This window comes from Eremothecium cymbalariae, chromosome 2 (assembly GCF_000235365.1).
Source record: "Eremothecium cymbalariae DBVPG#7215 chromosome 2, complete sequence".
Classification (NCBI taxonomy): domain Eukaryota; kingdom Fungi; phylum Ascomycota; class Saccharomycetes; order Saccharomycetales; family Saccharomycetaceae; genus Eremothecium; species Eremothecium cymbalariae.
Window position 1 is genome coordinate 630,377 of NC_016450.1, and position 19,885 is coordinate 650,261.

Consider the following 19,885-nt stretch of genomic DNA (forward strand, 5'->3'; position numbering starts at 1 on the left):
TGATGTAAAAGTTGCTTTCCGAAGTAAAATATGCTGCGAAGACTATACAATAGTTTCAGGTTACTCCAGATTAGAAGAAGGATACGAGCCAATCTGGCAAATGGGCAGAAGGGGGATGGCGATACGATTTGAAGGTTAAAATTAGCCTATAGAGAAGATTGGCTAGCTATATAGTATTTCATAAATGCAAGAATAGCAATATTTACTGCTTGCCTTCAAAAGACCCAACAAAATGTTTGAGCAGTTAAAAAACATGAACCCTAGAAGTTGCAGTCATCCCATTCTCCAAAATCTTGGATCCATCACTTGGCCCTACCATGAAACATACCTCAAGCAGTATTTTCTGTTAAAAAACTAAGTTGCAACACCGATCAGACAAGAACAAGAACTATTCGCTTGTTCTTCTTGCATTGGTCCTGCCTATCCAATTATTGCAACACCATGCTGTGTATGACCCAACCGCATTTCAGCAACCCACCCCAATGTCCAAGCAATACTGGTTACCCCCCCCCCCAATTCCTAGCGCAATAACCAATTCTCGATCAAGTGGATCATCCTCTAACCCTAATTAAGATAACGTTTGTATCGGAAAGTTGGCCAATGCAGCGATTCCGTTTGGTAAACGGTTTCGTTCACGTGACAATCGCGTGACCGGTATTTTGACGGTATTCCGCCGTGCCTGTCGTCGTTTGTCTCCCATCATTATTCCGATCCGGGACCTAGCCGCATGATTTTCCGCCGTGATGCGCAAAAGGCTCGTCATGAACACGCACAGGCTGCATTCAACCGAGTTAATAATCCAGCTTCCTCTCGGTGGTAGTAGCCAGTAATCGGACTAGTCGAAGTCTGTGCAGCCGTTTGTTACCTTTGAAAATTGGGCGCTCAAGGGCTTAGAAAAAAGCGGGTCTCGAGCGGTGCTCGCTTTCGCACAAAGGAGCCTAAACAGGCCCGCGCAACGTACAGTGAAACAGGCATCGTTGCCAACATTTCTGTAGCAGTAGCCGACAAGAAGTTAAGGACAGCAATATACAGATATCACAGTAGTTGTGAGTCTTCAGCGTAGTGCCTCTAGGTTGAAAAGTTATTGAGGGTTTTTCAATATAGGGAAAAAATTTTAGCTTGTCCACGCGCACCCTGTGTCTCCTGCGTAGAGATGAGAAATTTTGCTTCGAGACCGGGAGGCTTCCTCACATATTGGGTGAACAATTAAGCAGAATTCCCATTGGAGAGTTACTCTGGGTGGCATATATATATATATATATATATATATATATCATTATAATGTGTATATAAAGAGGGTTAGATTGTTGGTGGAGTGGGGAAAGTTACTCGAAAAGAGGGGCAGTTAAAGACTGTATAAGCAGATTTTTAAAATAGTTTTAATAGTAATATTCGGATTTGCCTTTTTAGGACAATGAACACGGCGTCAGACAACTCATCGCACGATCTGGAGAAGGGAGTTGCACTATGTGCAGAAGGGTCGTCGAAGATGGAACCTAGTGTGCAGGAGGTCGGCACTGTTGGAGAATATGTATATTTGGGTAATACCATGTACAGAAAGGCGGACTTGGCAAGTGCGTTTTCAGGTTTCGGCAGTGGAACCGCACAGATCAAGAATGAAGGGACTGGGTACGCAAACCCTGTGCCACTGGGGTTGGCAGCGTTTTCATACTCGTGTATGCTATTGTCTTTGTACAACATGCAGGTGCGTGGCGTGACGAACAACCATATTCTTGTCGGGGTGTCGTTTTTCCTTGGAGGGATGATCGAAGTGCTTGCTGGTCTGTTGTGCTTCGTGACTGGCAACACGTATGGAATGGTAGTGTTTTCGATTTTTGGGGCATTTTGGTTTTGTGAGGGTGCGATCATCACGGATGCGTTTGGTGTGATACAGTCATTTGGAGATGACACAAAGATGTTAAATGATGCATTGGGCCTATTTCTGATTGTTTGGGTCATATTTACATTCTTCATGTTTCTGTGCACATTAAAGTCACCTTGGGGCCTTTTTGGACTTCTCTTTTTCTTGGATATAACATTTTTGTTACTTTCCATTGCATCATTCACAGGAAATGAGAACGTTACCAAAGCTGGCGGGTGGACAGGATTGATCTCTAGTTTCTTCGGTTGGTATTCGCTGTACGCCACCTTCTCTAATAGTTCAAACTCCTACATCCCTCTTCCAATGCTTATGATGCCGAATGCCTCATAAATATCATTTGGTAGAGCACCTGATCTTTTTAAATTGCATATAACGTATACATATATATACTACACATGCATACATTTATCCATGCATACATAATTTATCCATGCATACATACATAATCTATTCTATCTAATATATACCCTGGAATTTCTTTTACAAGAACAATTGAGTGCAATCGTATTTGATTCTAAGGGCAGTTACATACTCGCTGTATTCCCTCAACGAACTTCACGTTGATAAACCGTTATACAGGTTTGCCTTCAATATCGGCGACTGCCTAAAAAAAAGTTGAAAAAGATTTTACTAAAAATACTCCGCGACGGGGAATCGAACCCCGATCTCGCGCGTGACAAGCACGAATTCTAACCGTTAAACTATCGCGGAACAAAGCGTCGACAACAGCAGGACTCGAACCTGCGCGGGCAGAGCCCAAAAGATTTCTAATCTTTCGCCTTAACCGCTCGGCCATGTTGCCTACTTAGGACTGTCCTTCTCTTGCCACCAGACGGGTTTATCACAACCTCTATGCATGTGCTGTGTCGTAAAATCAAAAGAGCATCCCGATAGTTATGATAGTCAGGCTAAGGAGCATGTTGATAGTCACGATAACAAGACAAAGAAGCAGCGAATCAGAGTCGTTAGGAGACTATGAAGATGATAACCATTGTATAGCAGCGAATCAGAACTTTTAGGAGTGTTAAGACATCTTCATAGTCTCCTAACGACTCTGATTCGCTTTCTTGTTATCGTGACTATCAAGATGCTTCTTAGTCTGATCATCATAACTGCCGAGATGCTCTTTTGATTTTACGACACAAACATCACGTTCAATCACGTGTTACTCATATATCACTTGCATTATTGTACCGCTAATTGTCAGCTGCAGTAGCTCAGTCGGAAGAGCGTCAGTCTCATAATCTGAAGGTCGAGAGTTCGAACCTCCCCTGGAGCATTTTTGCTTGCCTGTTAAAGGTACCAAGTAGTACGTATTCATAATACAACAACCGGGTTGTTTAGCTAATATGATTTTCCTTCTGGCAATAAATGTTTGTAATATATTAAAACAGATTCTATCTAAAAATGTATATGACAGAAATATTTAGTTACAGAACCAAAGTTTTTACTGGCTTTCTTTTACATTCACCAATAGCCAGTTTAATGGGAAATAAAACAAACAATAACGATCAAAAAAATATAATAATTATAATAATAATGATAATAATAATAATAATAATAATAATAAAAATAAAAATAAAAATTCGTAATAAAAATACAACAGACCTTCGAAACAGCCGTTATAGTACAGTGGACGGAATCTTCACATTTTATCAGCCCTTCTTCTCGCTGATCGCACTGCTCTGGATTCGGTTGATTTGATTGACATAAACCCAGATTTATGGATTCTTTTTGACCTACGGCGACCATTCGCTGTGGCTCCTTGGTCATCGTCCGAAAAATCACCTATTTCATCGTCATATTCTATTTCCCCTTCGGGAATATCTTCTGCTGGTTCATAGTCATCCTGCTCGTAAATATCATCATGATATTCTTCTGTATAATTCACTCTACTTCTTTGAGACCTCCTCAAGTTTCTATCAGTGGTGATTAGGTCACCATACTGCATTTTCAATTGCTCAAAGCGGAGGAGAAAATAGTACATTTTTTCTAGGTAATACCTTAATATTTGAAGCTTGGCACGAGATTTATTATATTTTGATTCCCTGGGCAAAGGATTTATGTTATAACCCGGAAATTCTTTCTGTTGTTGTATCATGGACTCTTTAGCTGCCTCAGGGTTGTCAGAAGAGCTTCCTTCTTCATTCGGTTCTTTCACAAGTTTAAATTCTAATAACTTGATAAAATCCTGTAGCGTTTGAGAATCATGGCACATTTCATACCAGTAAACCTTGTCTTTTGTGTGTTTCCCACTGAGAATGTCCTTGACCATTCCAGGGGTATAGTGATAGTACAATTTAAACTGCAAAGACATCATTTTTGCATTTTTGCCAAACAAATTTACAACATTATATTTGTTATTTTGGAAATCTTCAAATAATTGCTCCAACTGACCGGGATCAACATAATTGGAGGGAATCCAATCCTTTTTCTTTAATGAATTTTGGTAGGTAAACAAACGAGGTAAGTAAAAATCGCCGATATGTGGAACTCGACCGATGAAGTATTCCTGGTTTCTTAATTTGTAAATCTCATCATTATAAGGATTGGTCATAGGGTTATCGTATACCTCACCTTGCAATAGTTCGCACCATTTAGCATAATCCCTGGTTAAGCTCACGTCCATAGGATCAAATTTCTTATCCTCTTTACCGCTGTCTCCCTCAGCAGCTTTCTGCGCTTCATATTCACGCTTATACTCAGCAATGGAATCCTTTATTTCTTGCAGTAATTTTAACTTAACAGACAACTGTTGCTGTTTGCCAATCTCCAACTGTTTCTTGATATGCTTTTTAGAAGACCGAATTTCCAATTTTCTCATCATTAGCGTGCAAAGTTTTTTGAAATGTTGTTTAGTTTCGGCAATACCATGCGCCAAGTGTCTTGGAACGTGATAAGTTTGTATACCAAACGTTGGGTCCTTTTTGAAATGAGAAAGCCTGTAGATTTCACCATGTATTTTATCAGAGTAACTTAGACACCATTGAACCAAACAACGTAACATAATAAGACGGTTTGGTGGGCTTAAAGAAAGAATACCAAATTTCTCGAATTCTGGAGTATATAAAGGGTTTTCCTCAGGGCTCAATGGAAGTCTATGATACCAGTGGTGGATGTTCGCAGTCAAAATTTCAGAGTTTTTATCATCAACAGGCTCGGAATCATCCTCATCAAACAAAGAACTCTGCGGTTTCATAAATAGTTCATCCGGTGGATCTTGCTGCCTCCATTCCGGTGGATATCCAAATTCAACAGCTTTCGGTCTAAGTTCTTGAATAAGTTTGGTAAACGGCTTCCCATTGGTCAAGGAGCTCATATTAGTCGTTGAATTATGATTCAAAGTTAGCTTCATCAAACATAGAGAGAATAGATTGACTAAATCCTGACAATGTTTGAGTTCTCGAGGCGGCAGAATATCTTGGTAAAACGAGAACTGTATGTCATCAGTACCATTACTTGGATATAAGTCCAACCCTACCTGCAAATCCTGGATAGAAATACCCCAGAGTTCAGTAGGCAAGAACTGATTGAACTTGTTAATGAAATTCATAAACATAATGAGATCCTTTGCAAAGGGCGCCGGTTTCATGTGCGGATACTTTAAACGTGAAACGGCAGGCGTATTGTTCTTCAGCTCTGAAGATAGCAACGGGACACATGCAGACCAAGCTTCATTATTCAACTGTGGTTCATGGACCGGTGGAGCAGCTACCTTTTCTACACTTGTGGCGCTCTTGAGCTTCACTTTTGTATTCTTACCATTGGAAGCCGCCTTGTTCTTACTGGATTTTACTCCTGGCTTTGAACTACCTTTCTTACTTCCATGAGACTTAATATCCTTCTTGCCAATCACAGTAGATTTAGACTTTTTGCTCACCTTTATAACTTTCTTTTTTGGATTTTGAGGCTTCTGAGGTTTCTTGACATCTTTCCCTTGCTCCGCTATTTGGGTTGTTGGTCCATCGACGTTGACCGCCGCCACTGACGCCGTGCCTTTCTTGTCGCCCACTACGACCACAACGCTATCCTTTCCACCGCCATCCCCCTCATTATTAACTGCCTTCTTCTTTCGCTTCTTCCCCTTGGCATCCCCACTTTCCTCTTCATCACTCTCAGCCTTCCTCTTGATCACCACTCGACTAGACTTCCTCCGTGAATGTGTCTCTTCCTCATCTCCTGGCCCTCCTTTCACCACACGCACGCCTTTGAACTCGTCCACCCGCATCTGAACTTTCTTAATCTTCCCAATACCCTCTCCACTACTCCCTACTGTCCCTGACACACTCCCTGCCCTACTGATTTCAACTTCAGACCCCCCAACGGTTCCCGTACTGCTCTTATCATCTCCATAATCTTGATCCACAGACATCACTTCTGCCATCTCGTCCGAAGCTCTGCCTTAATGATACCGCTGCTGCTCTACACTAGTAATGTGTCCCTCCCAGTGGCGAATTACGATTCCTTAGGTTGGAAAGAAAGAATAAAACTAATTTTCCAAGGATTAAAACAACGATCATATATACCTTTCGAAGTTGCTTGGAGCCTCCATGGCCCTTTTTCACGCGTCGCGCCTCATTGGTTCGTGCTATGCGACATATCTAGGCTCTATATAGACTTTATAACTATTTAGCACCTCCTAAGGGCCTGGTAACCCTCAGGACCCTCTTCTAGGTGTTCAGAAGTTGCAGTCCACGATTTGGTGAGGATATTGCCAAGCGTTCATCCCCGCGTAGTCGATGACGACGACTCCGCATCCCTTCTTGATATCGTTGAAGACTTCACACTGAGCCATCTTGGAAGCAATCTTCTCGGGCCAGCAATCTGGGTTATGGAAGTTAGAGCCAGAGCAGAAGTTTAGGAACATCTTGGTGGATTCTGGGTTAGTGGAATTAAACTGGTGTGCAGTTTGCATCAAGTCCTTTACGTATTGCGCTTTTTGAACTATATCATCGGTTTTGTTGACCTCACAATAATCCTGAACGTGGATAGTTCCACGATCTTCGCTGGTGGTGTTATAGGTCCACCAGGAGGCTTCAATCCCGAAATGATCCTTTTTAGCCTCATCCTTCAAACCGAATCGGCGGAAAAGAACAATTTTCCCTCTGGCATCTTGAAGTTTTGGAGCTTCTGGCTTAAGGTACCATTTGTCCTGGTTTTTAGAGATGTAATGCTCCCAAATATAATTGGGAAATTCATCCTCATCATTGTTCCATGAGTCCGAACCTTCTTGCTTCAACGACACAATCACAGCCTCATCAGGATGCTTATCGAGAAACTTGTAAATCTCGTCCAACGTGCCCGAGAATTTAACTGGGAAAGGAATACGCACAGGGAACTTGCCGTGGATCACTTGTAACTCGCTGATATCCTTGGCTTCTGTATTCTTACCACTAAACAGCGGCTTACCCAAACGGATATCTAGGAAACGTACGCCTTGCTCCAGCTGTTCTGAAATAGTGTGGTCCTGACACTTCACACTAGGAAGCGCGATGTGGCATGCGGCGCTGTTGTGCGTCCCAGGAATGGAGAGCTGCGAGAGGTACAAATTACCATCTACGTCTTTCATCCAATTACTGTAATCATCAACCATCTTTTCGTTTTCTTTTTGATAGATTAAATACCTAGTATGTGTGTATATTATTATTATGTATATATGGCAGCTGTCTTCGATTATTTTTGGGACCTTTAAAGCGCAGACACAACTAAAACTACGTTAGTTCCGTTACACTACCCACATTTCACAAAAAACAATTTATATATATATTTCTATATGATACGTCCAGTAACTATGAACATTGCTGTATCCAACTAGATGCCATTTTTAAAAGGGCTAAGTTTCCTATTTAAGTTTAAGGAACAGATTAAACAGCTTATAGAATACCTCCGTTTTTTAGGAACTTCCCCACTGACTTTTCTTGGAGTGGTTTCCTTTCCTTATCAGGGTTCTTTTTAAAATTACACTGCCTTTTCGTACATGTCAGCAGAACTTAGGATGCACTTCTTCCTACTTTGCGACTACTGTTTAATCTACTTACTCTTTTTTGCGCTATTTTGCGCTAACTGTCATCTTCTTGCCCTTTCCTCCCTCCCCCCGTTTCCTCACCTAATTCGACGCCGTCACACACAGCAAGAAGTACCTTTGACTTGTGCACCCAATGCAGGGTGGAAGCTCTATGTCACTCATACATTTCGCATTTGTTTCTGCCACCAGCACTTTTTTTCAAACTTTGTAACAATTTGTTCTTTTTATTTCTACGTAGATTGTTGTATATTATGTGTGAAGTGTGTAATATATATATATATATATATATGTATGTATGTATGAAGACGACGGTGGGCTGCGTGCATCACGCAGCAGCAAGTATACCGTTGTATACAGCGACAGGAGCGAAGTCTACTGTTTTATGTGGCACGCCAGCCGATTTTAATGTTGCAAAAATTTGTCATGCTCGAGCAGATTGGGATCTAGTCTCATTCTATATGCGATACTAGCTTTTATTTGGCGTGAAGTTCCAATAGCATCATAGCTCAAATTTCAAAGGCGTCGCCGTTATTTGAAAATCACCTTATTTTAAAAAACCACCGGAATAAAATAAAATTTGGTCTTCCTTGCAGGAGGGGTACCATTCACCGAATGCAAAAAAGAACAATTATAGGCCTAGAAAGAGTGTTGATAAGGCGTAGTCCATTTAAAACTAGTAGCTATATTTGTTATACAGAAACTAGCATTGTTTTGTGTGGTTGGTAATGAGTCAGGTTGCAGGGATTATTGATAAGTGGGATATACGTTATTATACGATTGTATTTTTATTTTTCATTTTACAATAGGGTATAATAGTACAAATAATGGTAATAATGTTAGGATCGATACTACAGGATCTGGAGCAGAATCTTTTTTTACCAAGCGATCTTATTTCAACATACAGATCTGAAGTTGATGGATTGCTTTATTGTAAGGTGAAGTATGATATAGTTCCAGATGCTTGTATGTTGAAATGCGGCTGTATAGTGTCGGAACAACTTATGAGAAGGGTAGAACGAGAGCTGGGAGGTGGGGTGCAGCAGGATATTTCATGTCCTATTTGCCAATGTCGTGGTGTGTCACTGGTAGGTCCGATTCTACCATTGAGGTCTCTGTACCATCAATTGCAATTCTACCGAACCAACCAGACACGTGAACTGCAGGATACAGGAGATCGCGAGTCAGTTATTAGTACGGAGATCACAGCGAAGACGGGGAAGCAGCAGTCGCTGCTTTCATTGTTCCACAAGGCTGCTACGAAGATTAGTAATGTCCCGGCTGTGATCAACCACAACAAGGACATAGAAACTTTACCCTCAACGGCCGCACTTCCAGTGGGATGTAATGGCGGTACTCCGTCTGTTCCAACTGGAGCGCTAATATTAGATAGCGCTTCTAACGCCAAGACTTTATCTTTACAGGACCATGAGTTGAATAGTGTGCGATCGGGCGTGCATCCCACAATTTCGCTCTCTTTGCAATTGCCAAAGTCATTATTGGATGAAGAGAGAGAGTTTTATTTTGCAAAATGTTTCCCTATGTATCGAAAACGGATGCAGTTTAATACCCATCCAAAGTTCTTGAAAACCAAGTCAAAGCTGTTCATCAACACTTATATATCGAATGATTGTGCTAGATTTGCACTGATCTCTGAAACGAAATGGGAGGTTTACAATATAAGAAATACAGAAGAACCGGAACTTTTGTGTTGTGGAAACGTTTCTGGGGACTATGGACCAGATTTCAATAATCTAAAGAAACCTGTAGATCAGAAACAGGTTTTATATCCAAAAACGAATGAATCTTCTGACTCATCAACAAACCTTAACCAGGCTGCTTTGAGAAATTGGGAACATCTGTACTGTCGATTGGCTAAAGATGTATTTGTAATCTCGGGGACTAAGGGCTACTTTCGTGTATTTGACCTTTCCCAAGGGGGTAAACCGGTATTTACATATTGTTCTTCATTTCCGATTCGATGTATCGATCTCGACCCGAGCGGTTCGATTATTTCATGTGGCATTACAGGGAAGGATAAGACTAGTGATACCGAACAAGCTTTAATATTATTTCAACATATAGAGAGGAAATCCAGTGTCCTTCAGTTCTCATCTCAGCTAACTATTGCTTTACCCTACCGGGATCCTATTAACACGCTGCAGTTTTCTTCTGATGGGAAGTATCTGTCTTGCTCTACAGCACTGGAATCACGATTTCTTGTAATATCATTAAGAAAATCCAACGAGCCAAGGTTAGTAATGAAGTCTTTGAGATCGATTGATACATCCTTGGAGTCAGAGGGCATAACAGCCACAAAGATGTTTCCAGATAATCCCAATTTGATGTGTGTCACATCTGTTGCCTTCAATTCTCCTCCAATTGTGATTAATACGAAGATTGAAACCATAAATGGTGTCCAAACTGTTGCACAACCCACAATGCTAATGCGTATAGATGAAGTTGATTCGAAGATTCATAATTGTGAAATATCTCCCCGAAGTGACGCCATAGCATTTGTAGATAGAAGTGGTACGGTTTATTTGTTATTTGCACCAACAATGACTGAGAATGAAACGAGAAGGATAGTAACCGTAGATGTTGTAGCTAATGCATACCGTGCACGTGAAGCTGCGTGCATGCGGTTCAGTCTAGATGGTCATAAACTATATCTTGTGGACAGAAAGGGAATTCTCTACGTAGAGGATTTTGCATTTGCATTACCGCAAAATCATGAAGTTACCAAATGTAAACAAATAAATTAATATCACACCATTTTCCTTTTAAGATAGAATATTGGCAGGTTTTTGATCAAGTAACTTTATATATCATATGCTGTATAGTCTTTGTATAATTTATCATTGAGGTTATGCACAAAATCATTGAAAGTCATACCAGCTGTTTCGGGTATGTCACTCTTCGTAATCAGGCCTTTATCAACATGTATCACAGAATTACCAATATGAACTTTGAATTTCGGCCCTGTCATGTATCGCCACTTAAAGCTCTTCAGTTCTTCAATAACATCATGTATTTCCGTTGTAGAACTTGTTTCATCACAGTAATAAAGAGGGACATCTTCCTGCATCAGGCATCTAAAGCCATTGGTCAAAACATCACAGAATTGATCAACATTATCTATACCTTTACCTTCTAAATTTTCAACTGGAGATCTAACGCTATCTACGCTGTTGCATTCCCACTTAATTCCATCGATTGATTTTGGTTTCAAGAGTCCAGAAAATTCAGAAAGTTCAGAAGAAACAAGCATCGTGCCATGATGGTAGCCTTTGCCTCTTGCAATTTTAAATGCACTTCCGCTGACTTTCTTACCCGATAACGTAATATCACCTCTAGCATTCATACCAATATCTTTAGTATAATGTGTCAACCATTTTACTATGTTCTGATTGAAAAATGCACGGTCGAATTTTTCACGAGAAGTTATAAAAGAATAATTGACATTACCCAAGTCATGGACAACTGCCCCACCACCAGACTTACGACGAACAAATTCATACTGTCTGTTAACTAAGTTGTACAGGTAAAGCTCTTTCCATGGGTTTTGATTTTTACCGATAACAACACATTTATCATTCACATAGAATAACAATCGCTCATGTTGGAAAGTGGAACTATCAGTAATAGATTGAGAGCTTTTATGTATCGGCGTATGCTTGAATATAAAATCTTCCAGTGCAAGGTTAAAAAAAGGATCCGTCGATACACTGCGTATAATAAACTTACCACGGCTAGCCACTTTCGATGCTAATTGATCGGGAGTCAATACCGGTATACTGTAAAGTTCATTTATTTCCTTATTTAATTCTTCCAGATCACTTAGATGGGTGCTATCGACGGAATCCTCTGTCGAGTTTTGTGTAAACATATTAATGTACATGTGGTTTAGTTCCTTAAGCTCATTACTTTCTGAATTATCGGTTCCAATAGGTGGATTATTAGTTTTGATATACCTAGCAGAATAATTGGGTCTGATTAAAGATACCCTAGACCACAGTCTTATCATCCAGGCAAAATTGAGTTCTTGTTAAATAGCTTTAAAAATCGATATTGATTCTAAAATGGTTAACGAAAACTATAATCTCAACAGAATTAAACCAACCCAATCTTTAAATCAGGGACATAAAGTTTTCAAACGGACCAAGAAACTATGATCAAAACCGGTTTGGCTTTTCAGATGTAGAGCAATTAATCTTTGTCGTGGTATTGGTTTTAATGAATTGATCTTGTACAAGACAAATTGTCTTGAAAAAAATCACTGGAATTCAAAACGTCTGTTTCAACAGATGCCCACCGTTCATTAACTGTCATACTATTAGGCAAAACAAAAAGGCAAGCGTAAAGTTATATATCATCATGGATCGAGTACAGCCGTTTATTAAGGAATGCATATTATCCAAATCATTTACAGACCCATCCAAGCCCATACATGACAAGCGTCTGCTAGACACCTTAATGTTACAACCTACTGATGGAGGATCTGGTAGGAGATTAAGAAAGCGAAAAGTCAACCTATTAGACGTTAGTGGTTCCAATATGCAAGTGAAGCAGGATAATTACAGTAATATCAATAAAAATTCGAAGATTGCTCTTAAAGAATATATTAATAAATCTAGAGTTGCTGGTTCCTACGCTAAGAAAATTATCAACGAAAAGAACTTTAAAAACCGTGAGGAGTTGGAAACGTTTTTAGAATTGAACAATCAAGCTCTTCGTGATTCACTGCCGAATTACAAGCAATTTGAACCTACATATAAGGAACTATGGTGCAATTACATCAAAGAACTCCTTGATTTTAAAGTCACATCTGATGGGAACATAACGATGAATGGGCAGGTAGCCCTGCAGAAATTATCTATGGCAGATTATAACGGTAGCCTATTGAAAGTTACAAAAAGCCGCAATAAAAATCTCGAAGGAATCGAGGGAATTGTTGTATGGGATGCACAGAAAAGTTTTATTATGATTTGTGAGGGCAAGCTAGTTGACACGATAAAATGCATCCCCAAAAAGGGTAGCACATTCACTTTTGAGGTCCCAATTGATGATGATCGCTCTTTACAATACAGCCTTATCGGTGATCGCTTTAAGTATAGAAGCACGGATCGTGCTGGACGTAAATTTAAAAGTCGCCGTTGTGATGACTTGCTTTACTATGTAAACCAAGAAGGCTAAGTCGTTTAAGTCTAAGACCTTAAATGATGAATATAACCTTTTTTCATTCTGATTTACTGGCGTGCATTTCCATTAGCAAGGATCTAATCTTAGATACCAATTCTTCATCACCAAGCCTGTCTTCAATAATTTTATCAACATCTACTCGATCGTCTTTTAGCATTTCGTAGCCTGTTCTAAATAGCTGCGCCTCTAATAAAGCACTCGTGGAGCCCCTGTTTTTAAATATCAAACTTTCATCCTTGTGAACCATATCTTTTATCAACTCTTGGACTCTTTTTTTAACTAGAGTTTCTAAATTCTCCTCAGTATTACCGTCTGCATAAAGCGCATCAGTAAGGATAGATTGTTTTAACTTGTCTAAGTACCCTTTCCTCTTAAATGCCTCTGCTAAAGTTATCGCAGGATCTTCAGATTTAGCTGACATAGCACGGTCTGATGTGCCTACTTTCTTTTATCAATAGACGTTTCTAATAGGGTTGATGTTCTACTTGGTCGCTGCACGAAGTACATAGAATATCGTCGACTAATATAAGCGACATATTCAACACAAAACGTCAATATTATTCGACTATATAAATTTGTGAAATTAAAATTGGAGAACGGTCAAATTTAATGAATTTGATTGAACATAGCTCGAAGATCAGAAATAATCAACACGAATGAATGATTCTCGAGTCATAAAATAAGTCTGTACCTATGAAGCCAATTTTAGTGAAATGAATGATTTAGTTGAGGGTTTAAACTTGTACTGGAATTGCAAATTGGATGAAGAGCATAAATTCATCTCCACATTCAAATGTTCTAATAGGGATTTTGATGCCTTTTTGCTTATCTTAATCGAGAGTATAGCTGCAGGGATCGAGATGGATTTGAATAATTCATGTGATAATGTTTTTAATATTCATAAAAGTCAATTGACAGCTATTTCTTCGAGATATATAACGAAGGTCAAGACCATAGAGCATGCATTAAATCATCCGTCTAAGTTTCAAATAGACACAAGGGCTGTTTTCTTTAGCATTAGGAGTTGGTGGTACTTCAGAATGATTCCTCTTCTGATTGGAAAAATCTTTAACGAGACCTTGCATCCTCACATTCAGATGGAAACTTTATGGGGATTACGATTTATGAAATGGCCTCATTGGCTACCAAGGCCGAAAATCATCCCAGCAGACAGTTGTATGCAAAACGTCGTTGAAGACGTAATAAATACATCAGAGGAGTGTTTTGTTGCTTATGGCCATAAAGGAATTCCAAGATATTTTAAACTAGCACGAAATGCACTTTTTTGTTTATCATTAACGTTGCAAGTGGTGCTTCCTATTGATATAGCAGGCATTAGGTTGAAAAACGCTATTTCCAAATCCATCGAAGACACCACTATTTGGGAATCACAATTGATACTTTATATGACTAAGGACATTAGTGATTACAACTACCATTTTTTGGCGATAAGGCCTCTCCTCCATCCTGCTAAATTTGAGGACTTTTGGATAAGCACTTACAAAAATGCCTGTGAAGCCATTTCTAGGCGCGAAAAAGAAGTTGAAATTAAAGAATTTATTGCGTTTACTATAGAATATGCTTCGCTTTCGATTGATGTTTATGAATATTTTAAGTCGTTCACAATAGATCATCCTCTATTTATCAAGCACATTTTCAATTACATGATTTGTAATTATGATAAAGGTACTTTAAGCATCAAAAATGGTTATGAATTAAGTCGCTTCATTAATATAACTGGAATTCGCCCTAAAATATTTGATATGTTTTTAGAGAGGTTTCTGCTTAAAGAAGTCATTTGTGATGATGACACTTTTAATAGAATTGGGGAAGATTTGGAAAACAGACATATATTGGAAACGAACAATGCGACCACTAATAGAAGTGAATATTTCCAAATCTCAAATTGGTTTAAAAACGATGAAAAATTCTTGAGATTTTTGCAAGATGTACAAATATCAAAGAATATGAATTTATACAGCGCTAACGGGTATTTAATATCTCTAAGGGTATTTGACAAAAATCTTTTTTGTAAATATTATGTTGAAAGGACGGATAAACTGTTAATGAGGATTCCAGAATACTTTAAGGAAGAATTAGAGCTGTATATTAAAAAAATAGAGCTAGAAATGAAGTTTTTTAAGAATAAACGGTTGGAGGCGCAACCTCAGTTGTATCGTCTAATAATCGAGGGTTCATTTGATACCAGTGTGTTGCTGGATGTTGATATATGGCAAGCAATTGTCTTAGTTGAGTTATTCTCCAGATGTAGCTGTTGGAAATGGCAAGACATGATTTATACATTGGCGGTTACCAATGAAACTACTTTCAAAGCTGTTATCAGGTCTTTACGCAAACACAATATATTGTTGAAAAAAAAGTCCATATACTATCTAAACTGCAATTTCAAAACTATATCTATCAATGAAGACCAGCCATACGTTGTTTGTTATTAGGGTTATATATAAATCACAGACCTATAGCTATTGTCTCGAATGGTAGCTATTGTAGTTGTTTGCCTTCTAACCTAACCATAATTGCAGAATAAGGTTGAAAAGGATTAGTATGGAAAATATAACAGTAGAGGAGAATGTGGGCTATGTATAATAGTAAATAATATAAACTTAAAAGAGAAGGTTCATTAAAATTACTTACGTATCCATCATCTAGCAATGCATATTAGAAACCTCCACCGCCAAGAAGCGCTTGAGCTAAGGCGCTCTGTCCACCTGACTGCTGGAATTCCATAGTGATAAGCTCCAACAAGGCAAATGCTGAAGTCAAACCGACAACGATGCCTGCTGCCGCACCCTTCAGACCCATTAATTCACCAGCTGAGACCAATAGAGCTAAAACAGCCGCTCCAGAAGTAGCAGCTACTGGAATAACCTTTGACAATTCCTTGGCAACAGACTGCTCCCTATGACCAATTAACGTAATTCCTTGTTCTTTAAATTGCAAGCCAAGGTCACGAGCACTAGAGCCTGAAATCTCTTGCCAGAATGACGCAAACCATACACCGGTAATTACCATAAAGAGGGTGAAAGTAATAAAACTTAACGGTTGTCTGGTAATACCGTCAATCAAAGATCTAGGTGGTGCAAATAAAGACAAGGGGAAATTTGGAACATAGTGTAATCCATTAACCGTCTTGTAACCGCCCAAAATCTTGGAAATAGTGTGTTGAGAATCGTTACCAGCCACCAGTTGAATAACGGCAAACATGGTGATATGAAGATAAAAGAGGATGGAGTAGGAAAATAAAATAGATAGACCACCAGTGTATAAAAGCCTAATTGGGTATACGTTGTTCATACCTCTTGCTCTAGTAGATCTAATCGGAAGTTCGGAACGATAATTTTGCAAGTAGCCAACAATCGCCGCGATGATTAACACTAAACAAACTGTAGTCAAGTTGGGTAAGTAATCTCTTTGAAACGCATTGATAATACCACCAAGGAAAGTTTTATGTTTAGACGTAAATCCTTGAATTAAGTTGATCAAAGCGCCTTGGGCTTCATTTATGCCCTCAGTAGTATTAATCGCTATTTGTGACACACCAAATATGTCTGCAACAAGATTGGTAGCAACAGCTATAGTACTAATTGCCATTGCACCTGAACCAAACCCATATCCCTTATCAATGACTTCAATTAACATAGTAGCAACAAACCCAGCACCAACCAGTTGCATGTTCAAAAGATAGATAGCATGCGCAGACAAATTTTCACCGTAGTAACCTGAGAAAATGAAAATATTGGCAAGTACAGCATACTGAAGAATGGAAACTACCTTAATAGCAGATTGGAACAACTCCCTATCCTGCCTTACTTTAAAATTGACTTTGATTATCTTCATACCAGCCAACAATTGGAAGAATAGCGCAACTGCAACAGGAGGAAAGATACCAAATTCCATCAAGGTAAACGGTTCTGCAGCAAAAGAACTTCTTAGGAAATACAATGGATCCTTAACTTTTGAATCCTTAGAAATACCAGCTAATGGAAACTGACCAAATATGTATATCAAAGCAGAAATCAGTGTATAAACGATTTTATCATCAAATGCCATATTTTCGTAAGGAAGTTCTACCTCAGGCAATATTGCCAAAAAGGGCTTAAAGGCATCGATAAACCGAACTTCATCAAAGTTAAAGTTAGTATCTCAATTGATGTATAATGAATTACTCAGGAGCAAAATGCTATTATAGTGCGAGAGATACATACAACCTGCCATGCTTGACGTAAATTATACCAAATTGTAGAAATGAAACGCGTGCGATCGTTAACAATATGCTTTCAAACAAATAGAAAAGGAATTGCCTAGGATCGAGACCCAGAGGACTAAAGGACAATATTTAAACGATCCCAATGGGGTCTTCTGCTACTAATATTGTGAAGCCAAGTTCGCTGTCCAGAAGCTACAAAGTACAATGAGAAAAAATTTCAACATTACCCGGATATAAAAAGACCGGGTAACACTCTAAGCAATCTTGGAATTTTACTGGCTTTCCCCTCATCAACGGTAATACCTACCTTATTATAATAAGCATTAACAAAGAAACAACTGGTCACAGGACTACTTCGGGTATAGGTCAGAAATTTCAATTGCTATAGAGCTCTAAGAAGTCAAAATGCCAAGGTTCATAAGAGCTGTGTCATTTGTAACAATAGCTACAGTTATAGGTACGTCGTACTACTATTATGCCGTTAAGAGACCATTATATAAGGAATCAGAATGGTATCGTGTTTCCACTCAGACGTCTGGTATCATTAATCGTAAATTAGAACTTCCAGTAGAGAGTGCTGATACCAGTATGCAAGAGTATGTTGTTCGGAGCAACAAGGAGACTATGAAGGACATCTGGAATGAACAAATAAGAAGTGCGGTTGGTTGGATTTATTCGTGGAGCCATTGATGAGATGATGAATTTTTATTAGAAATACTCTAAAGCATATATGATTATGTATACATATATATATATATATGTATATAATAAGAAAGTTAATCAATTCGGTACATTCTTCTGAGTTTTGTGATGGATGAATATTCCGAAAATTCATAGATAGGTTATGAAATGAAATGAAAAATGTACCAAGCTACCTAAGATGAGTTAAACAAATTCAACTCGGTTGCAAGTTATATCGCGGGTTATTACAGAGTTATTGAGCAACAGTGCAGCTATGGAACTACCAGACTCACATATCGACTACGAGCATTCTATAGAATATTGGAGTTCTATCCCAGCCACGGTGGACGGTGTTCTTGGAGGTTACGGTCCGCACACACCAGTCCCCACAATGGACGTTCATGGATCCATGCATTTCTTACGCAAACTCAAATCCAGAATGGTGGCACCAGAACAAATGCCTAAATACAGCGCTGATATTGGAGCAGGCATTGGTCGTGTTACAAAAGACTTTCTCAGCAAAGTCAGCGACAAGGTCGACCTTGTAGAGCCTGTCAAGCCATTTTTAGAAAAGGCTCATGTAGAACTAGAGGGTTTGAAAAAAGAAGGCAAAATTGGTGAGATTTACGAAGTTGGAATGCAAAGCTGGCAACCGGACGCAAACAAATACTGGCTCATCTGGTGCCAGTGGTGTGTTGGCCATTTACCTGACGATGAGCTGGTGTCCTTCTTTAAACGGTGCATCGGGGGCCTCCAACCCAACGGTACCATCATTGTCAAGGAAAATAATACCACAGGAGAGGACGACTACGACCCACTAGACAGTGCTGTCACAAGAACCGACGAAAAGTTCAAATCTCTATTTGCGCGAGCAGGTTTGAAGCTCATCGCCACGGAATTACAAAAGGGTCTACCTGAAGGACTTTATCCTGTTAAAATGTATGCCCTAAAGCCCCAAAATCCATGAGCAGCATTTCGCTCACGTCCTTCTGGTATATCTCATATAAAAACAAGATATGTAATTAATAGAACTACGATATTCAAATATTTTCCAACCTCCCCATCGTGCTAACCGCGATCGCAGGGCATAACACAAAAATCCATTTCTTTACTCTAAACCCGACTGCAACTCAGATAGGAGCGAAAGACTAAATTCGATGGAATTGTTATCTTCATTAATAAAGCTTCAGTTGAACTATGCATTGGTTAAACTTATCATCACAGATACAGTCTTGTGGTTAGAGAATAAAAATATCTTATGATCGATTCTTGATTGCAGAGTTTATTGCCTCCCGTACATCTGTACGCGATTACCGCAATATAACCCGATCAAGATTAAACAGCGCCTGTCAGATACTACAAAACAGCCCCGAGTTTATATCGAACTATCTTCAAACTCCCGCTTTTTAGGCCATTGTTCCATCACGCTCGAGACCTCTTTATATACAACGAAAAATATTTCTCAACCTACAGATGTTCATTTCGTCGCTCGAGGAAGGTTCCCAATTAGGGCTTTCTCGAAGGCAAGAACAAGCATGCACAATTTGATATAGAAAATAGTTAGCGCGGCTGGTGCTCAGTCTCCCAAAGTGGCGCAGCTGAATGTTAGTTATCTCACGTAACCATAGAGCGATACTTCTATTGCATCATGCGCAAGATGTGCAGAATTGCTTCTCAGGCAACACATAGCACGTGACATCGAGGGACACGTCATCCTGGACGATTGTAATATGCAAAGGTCTCGAGCAATTTCATTGTTTTGTCTGTGCATGATTACGGAACCAGGTTTCCGGAACATAATATGGGCTTGTAGTTGCTAGTGTCACAAACTATAAGCATTATCCGTGGGAAACAGAATCGAAAAATAGCT

At 39.2% G+C, this 19,885-nt stretch overlaps 11 protein-coding genes and 3 non-coding genes across 14 annotated transcripts; 7 read left to right on the top strand and 7 right to left on the bottom strand.

Annotated features, from left to right (window-relative positions):
• Positions 1 to 1,414: 1,414 nt before the first annotated feature.
• On the top strand, positions 1,415 to 2,212 carry ATO3 (putative ammonium permease ATO3; the record flags this gene model as incomplete). Its single annotated transcript, XM_003644832.1, has 1 exon — positions 1,415 to 2,212. One exon carries the CDS (start codon positions 1,415 to 1,417, stop codon positions 2,210 to 2,212), a length of 798 nt encoding a protein of 265 aa, XP_003644880.1.
• A 309-nt stretch (positions 2,213 to 2,521) lies between these two features.
• Ecym_2322 lies at positions 2,522 to 2,592 on the bottom strand. The gene has a single exon. It is a non-coding gene; the product is annotated as a tRNA-Asp (tRNA).
• Positions 2,593 to 2,602: 10 nt separating this feature from the next.
• On the bottom strand, positions 2,603 to 2,684 carry Ecym_2323. The gene has a single exon. It is a non-coding gene; the product is annotated as a tRNA-Ser (tRNA).
• Positions 2,685 to 3,088: 404 nt separating this feature from the next.
• Positions 3,089 to 3,161, top strand: Ecym_2324. The gene has a single exon. It is a non-coding gene; the product is annotated as a tRNA-Met (tRNA).
• A 366-nt stretch (positions 3,162 to 3,527) lies between these two features.
• On the bottom strand, positions 3,528 to 6,266 carry Ecym_2325 (WHIM1 domain-containing protein; the record flags this gene model as incomplete). Its single annotated transcript, XM_003644833.1, has 1 exon — positions 3,528 to 6,266. One exon carries the CDS (start codon positions 6,264 to 6,266, stop codon positions 3,528 to 3,530), a length of 2,739 nt encoding a protein of 912 aa, XP_003644881.1.
• A 294-nt stretch (positions 6,267 to 6,560) lies between these two features.
• Positions 6,561 to 7,475, bottom strand: Ecym_2326 (phosphatidylinositol-specific phospholipase C; the record flags this gene model as incomplete). The annotated part of the gene is made up of 1 exon (XM_003644834.1): positions 6,561 to 7,475. The coding sequence occupies one exon, from the start codon at positions 7,473 to 7,475 to the stop codon at positions 6,561 to 6,563; it is 915 nt and encodes a 304-aa protein (XP_003644882.1).
• Positions 7,476 to 8,731: 1,256 nt separating this feature from the next.
• On the top strand, positions 8,732 to 10,669 carry PTR3 (Ptr3p; the record flags this gene model as incomplete). Its single annotated transcript, XM_003644835.1, has 1 exon — positions 8,732 to 10,669. One exon carries the CDS (start codon positions 8,732 to 8,734, stop codon positions 10,667 to 10,669), a length of 1,938 nt encoding a protein of 645 aa, XP_003644883.1.
• A 56-nt stretch (positions 10,670 to 10,725) lies between these two features.
• On the bottom strand, positions 10,726 to 11,931 carry AIM22 (putative lipoate--protein ligase; the record flags this gene model as incomplete). Its single annotated transcript, XM_003644836.1, has 1 exon — positions 10,726 to 11,931. One exon carries the CDS (start codon positions 11,929 to 11,931, stop codon positions 10,726 to 10,728), a length of 1,206 nt encoding a protein of 401 aa, XP_003644884.1.
• A 350-nt stretch (positions 11,932 to 12,281) lies between these two features.
• POP4 (RNase P/RNase MRP complex subunit) lies at positions 12,282 to 13,100 on the top strand (the record flags this gene model as incomplete). The annotated part of the gene is made up of 1 exon (XM_003644837.1): positions 12,282 to 13,100. One exon carries the CDS (start codon positions 12,282 to 12,284, stop codon positions 13,098 to 13,100), a length of 819 nt encoding a protein of 272 aa, XP_003644885.1.
• Positions 13,101 to 13,143: 43 nt separating this feature from the next.
• Positions 13,144 to 13,527, bottom strand: SHG1 (Shg1p; the record flags this gene model as incomplete). The annotated part of the gene is made up of 1 exon (XM_003644838.1): positions 13,144 to 13,527. The coding sequence occupies one exon, from the start codon at positions 13,525 to 13,527 to the stop codon at positions 13,144 to 13,146; it is 384 nt and encodes a 127-aa protein (XP_003644886.1).
• A 292-nt stretch (positions 13,528 to 13,819) lies between these two features.
• Positions 13,820 to 15,562, top strand: Ecym_2331 (uncharacterized protein; the record flags this gene model as incomplete). The annotated part of the gene is made up of 1 exon (XM_003644839.1): positions 13,820 to 15,562. The coding sequence occupies one exon, from the start codon at positions 13,820 to 13,822 to the stop codon at positions 15,560 to 15,562; it is 1,743 nt and encodes a 580-aa protein (XP_003644887.1).
• A 223-nt stretch (positions 15,563 to 15,785) lies between these two features.
• On the bottom strand, positions 15,786 to 17,342 carry SSH1 (Ssh1p; the record flags this gene model as incomplete). Its single annotated transcript, XM_003644840.1, has 2 exons — positions 15,786 to 17,245; positions 17,333 to 17,342. The coding sequence occupies 2 exons, from the start codon at positions 17,340 to 17,342 to the stop codon at positions 15,786 to 15,788; spliced, it is 1,470 nt and encodes a 489-aa protein (XP_003644888.1).
• A 397-nt stretch (positions 17,343 to 17,739) lies between these two features.
• On the top strand, positions 17,740 to 18,024 carry MIC12 (Mic12p; the record flags this gene model as incomplete). Its single annotated transcript, XM_003644841.1, has 1 exon — positions 17,740 to 18,024. The coding sequence occupies one exon, from the start codon at positions 17,740 to 17,742 to the stop codon at positions 18,022 to 18,024; it is 285 nt and encodes a 94-aa protein (XP_003644889.1).
• A 265-nt stretch (positions 18,025 to 18,289) lies between these two features.
• TAE1 (N-terminal protein methyltransferase) lies at positions 18,290 to 18,982 on the top strand (the record flags this gene model as incomplete). Its single annotated transcript, XM_003644842.1, has 1 exon — positions 18,290 to 18,982. The coding sequence occupies one exon, from the start codon at positions 18,290 to 18,292 to the stop codon at positions 18,980 to 18,982; it is 693 nt and encodes a 230-aa protein (XP_003644890.1).
• Positions 18,983 to 19,885: the final 903 nt, after the last annotated feature.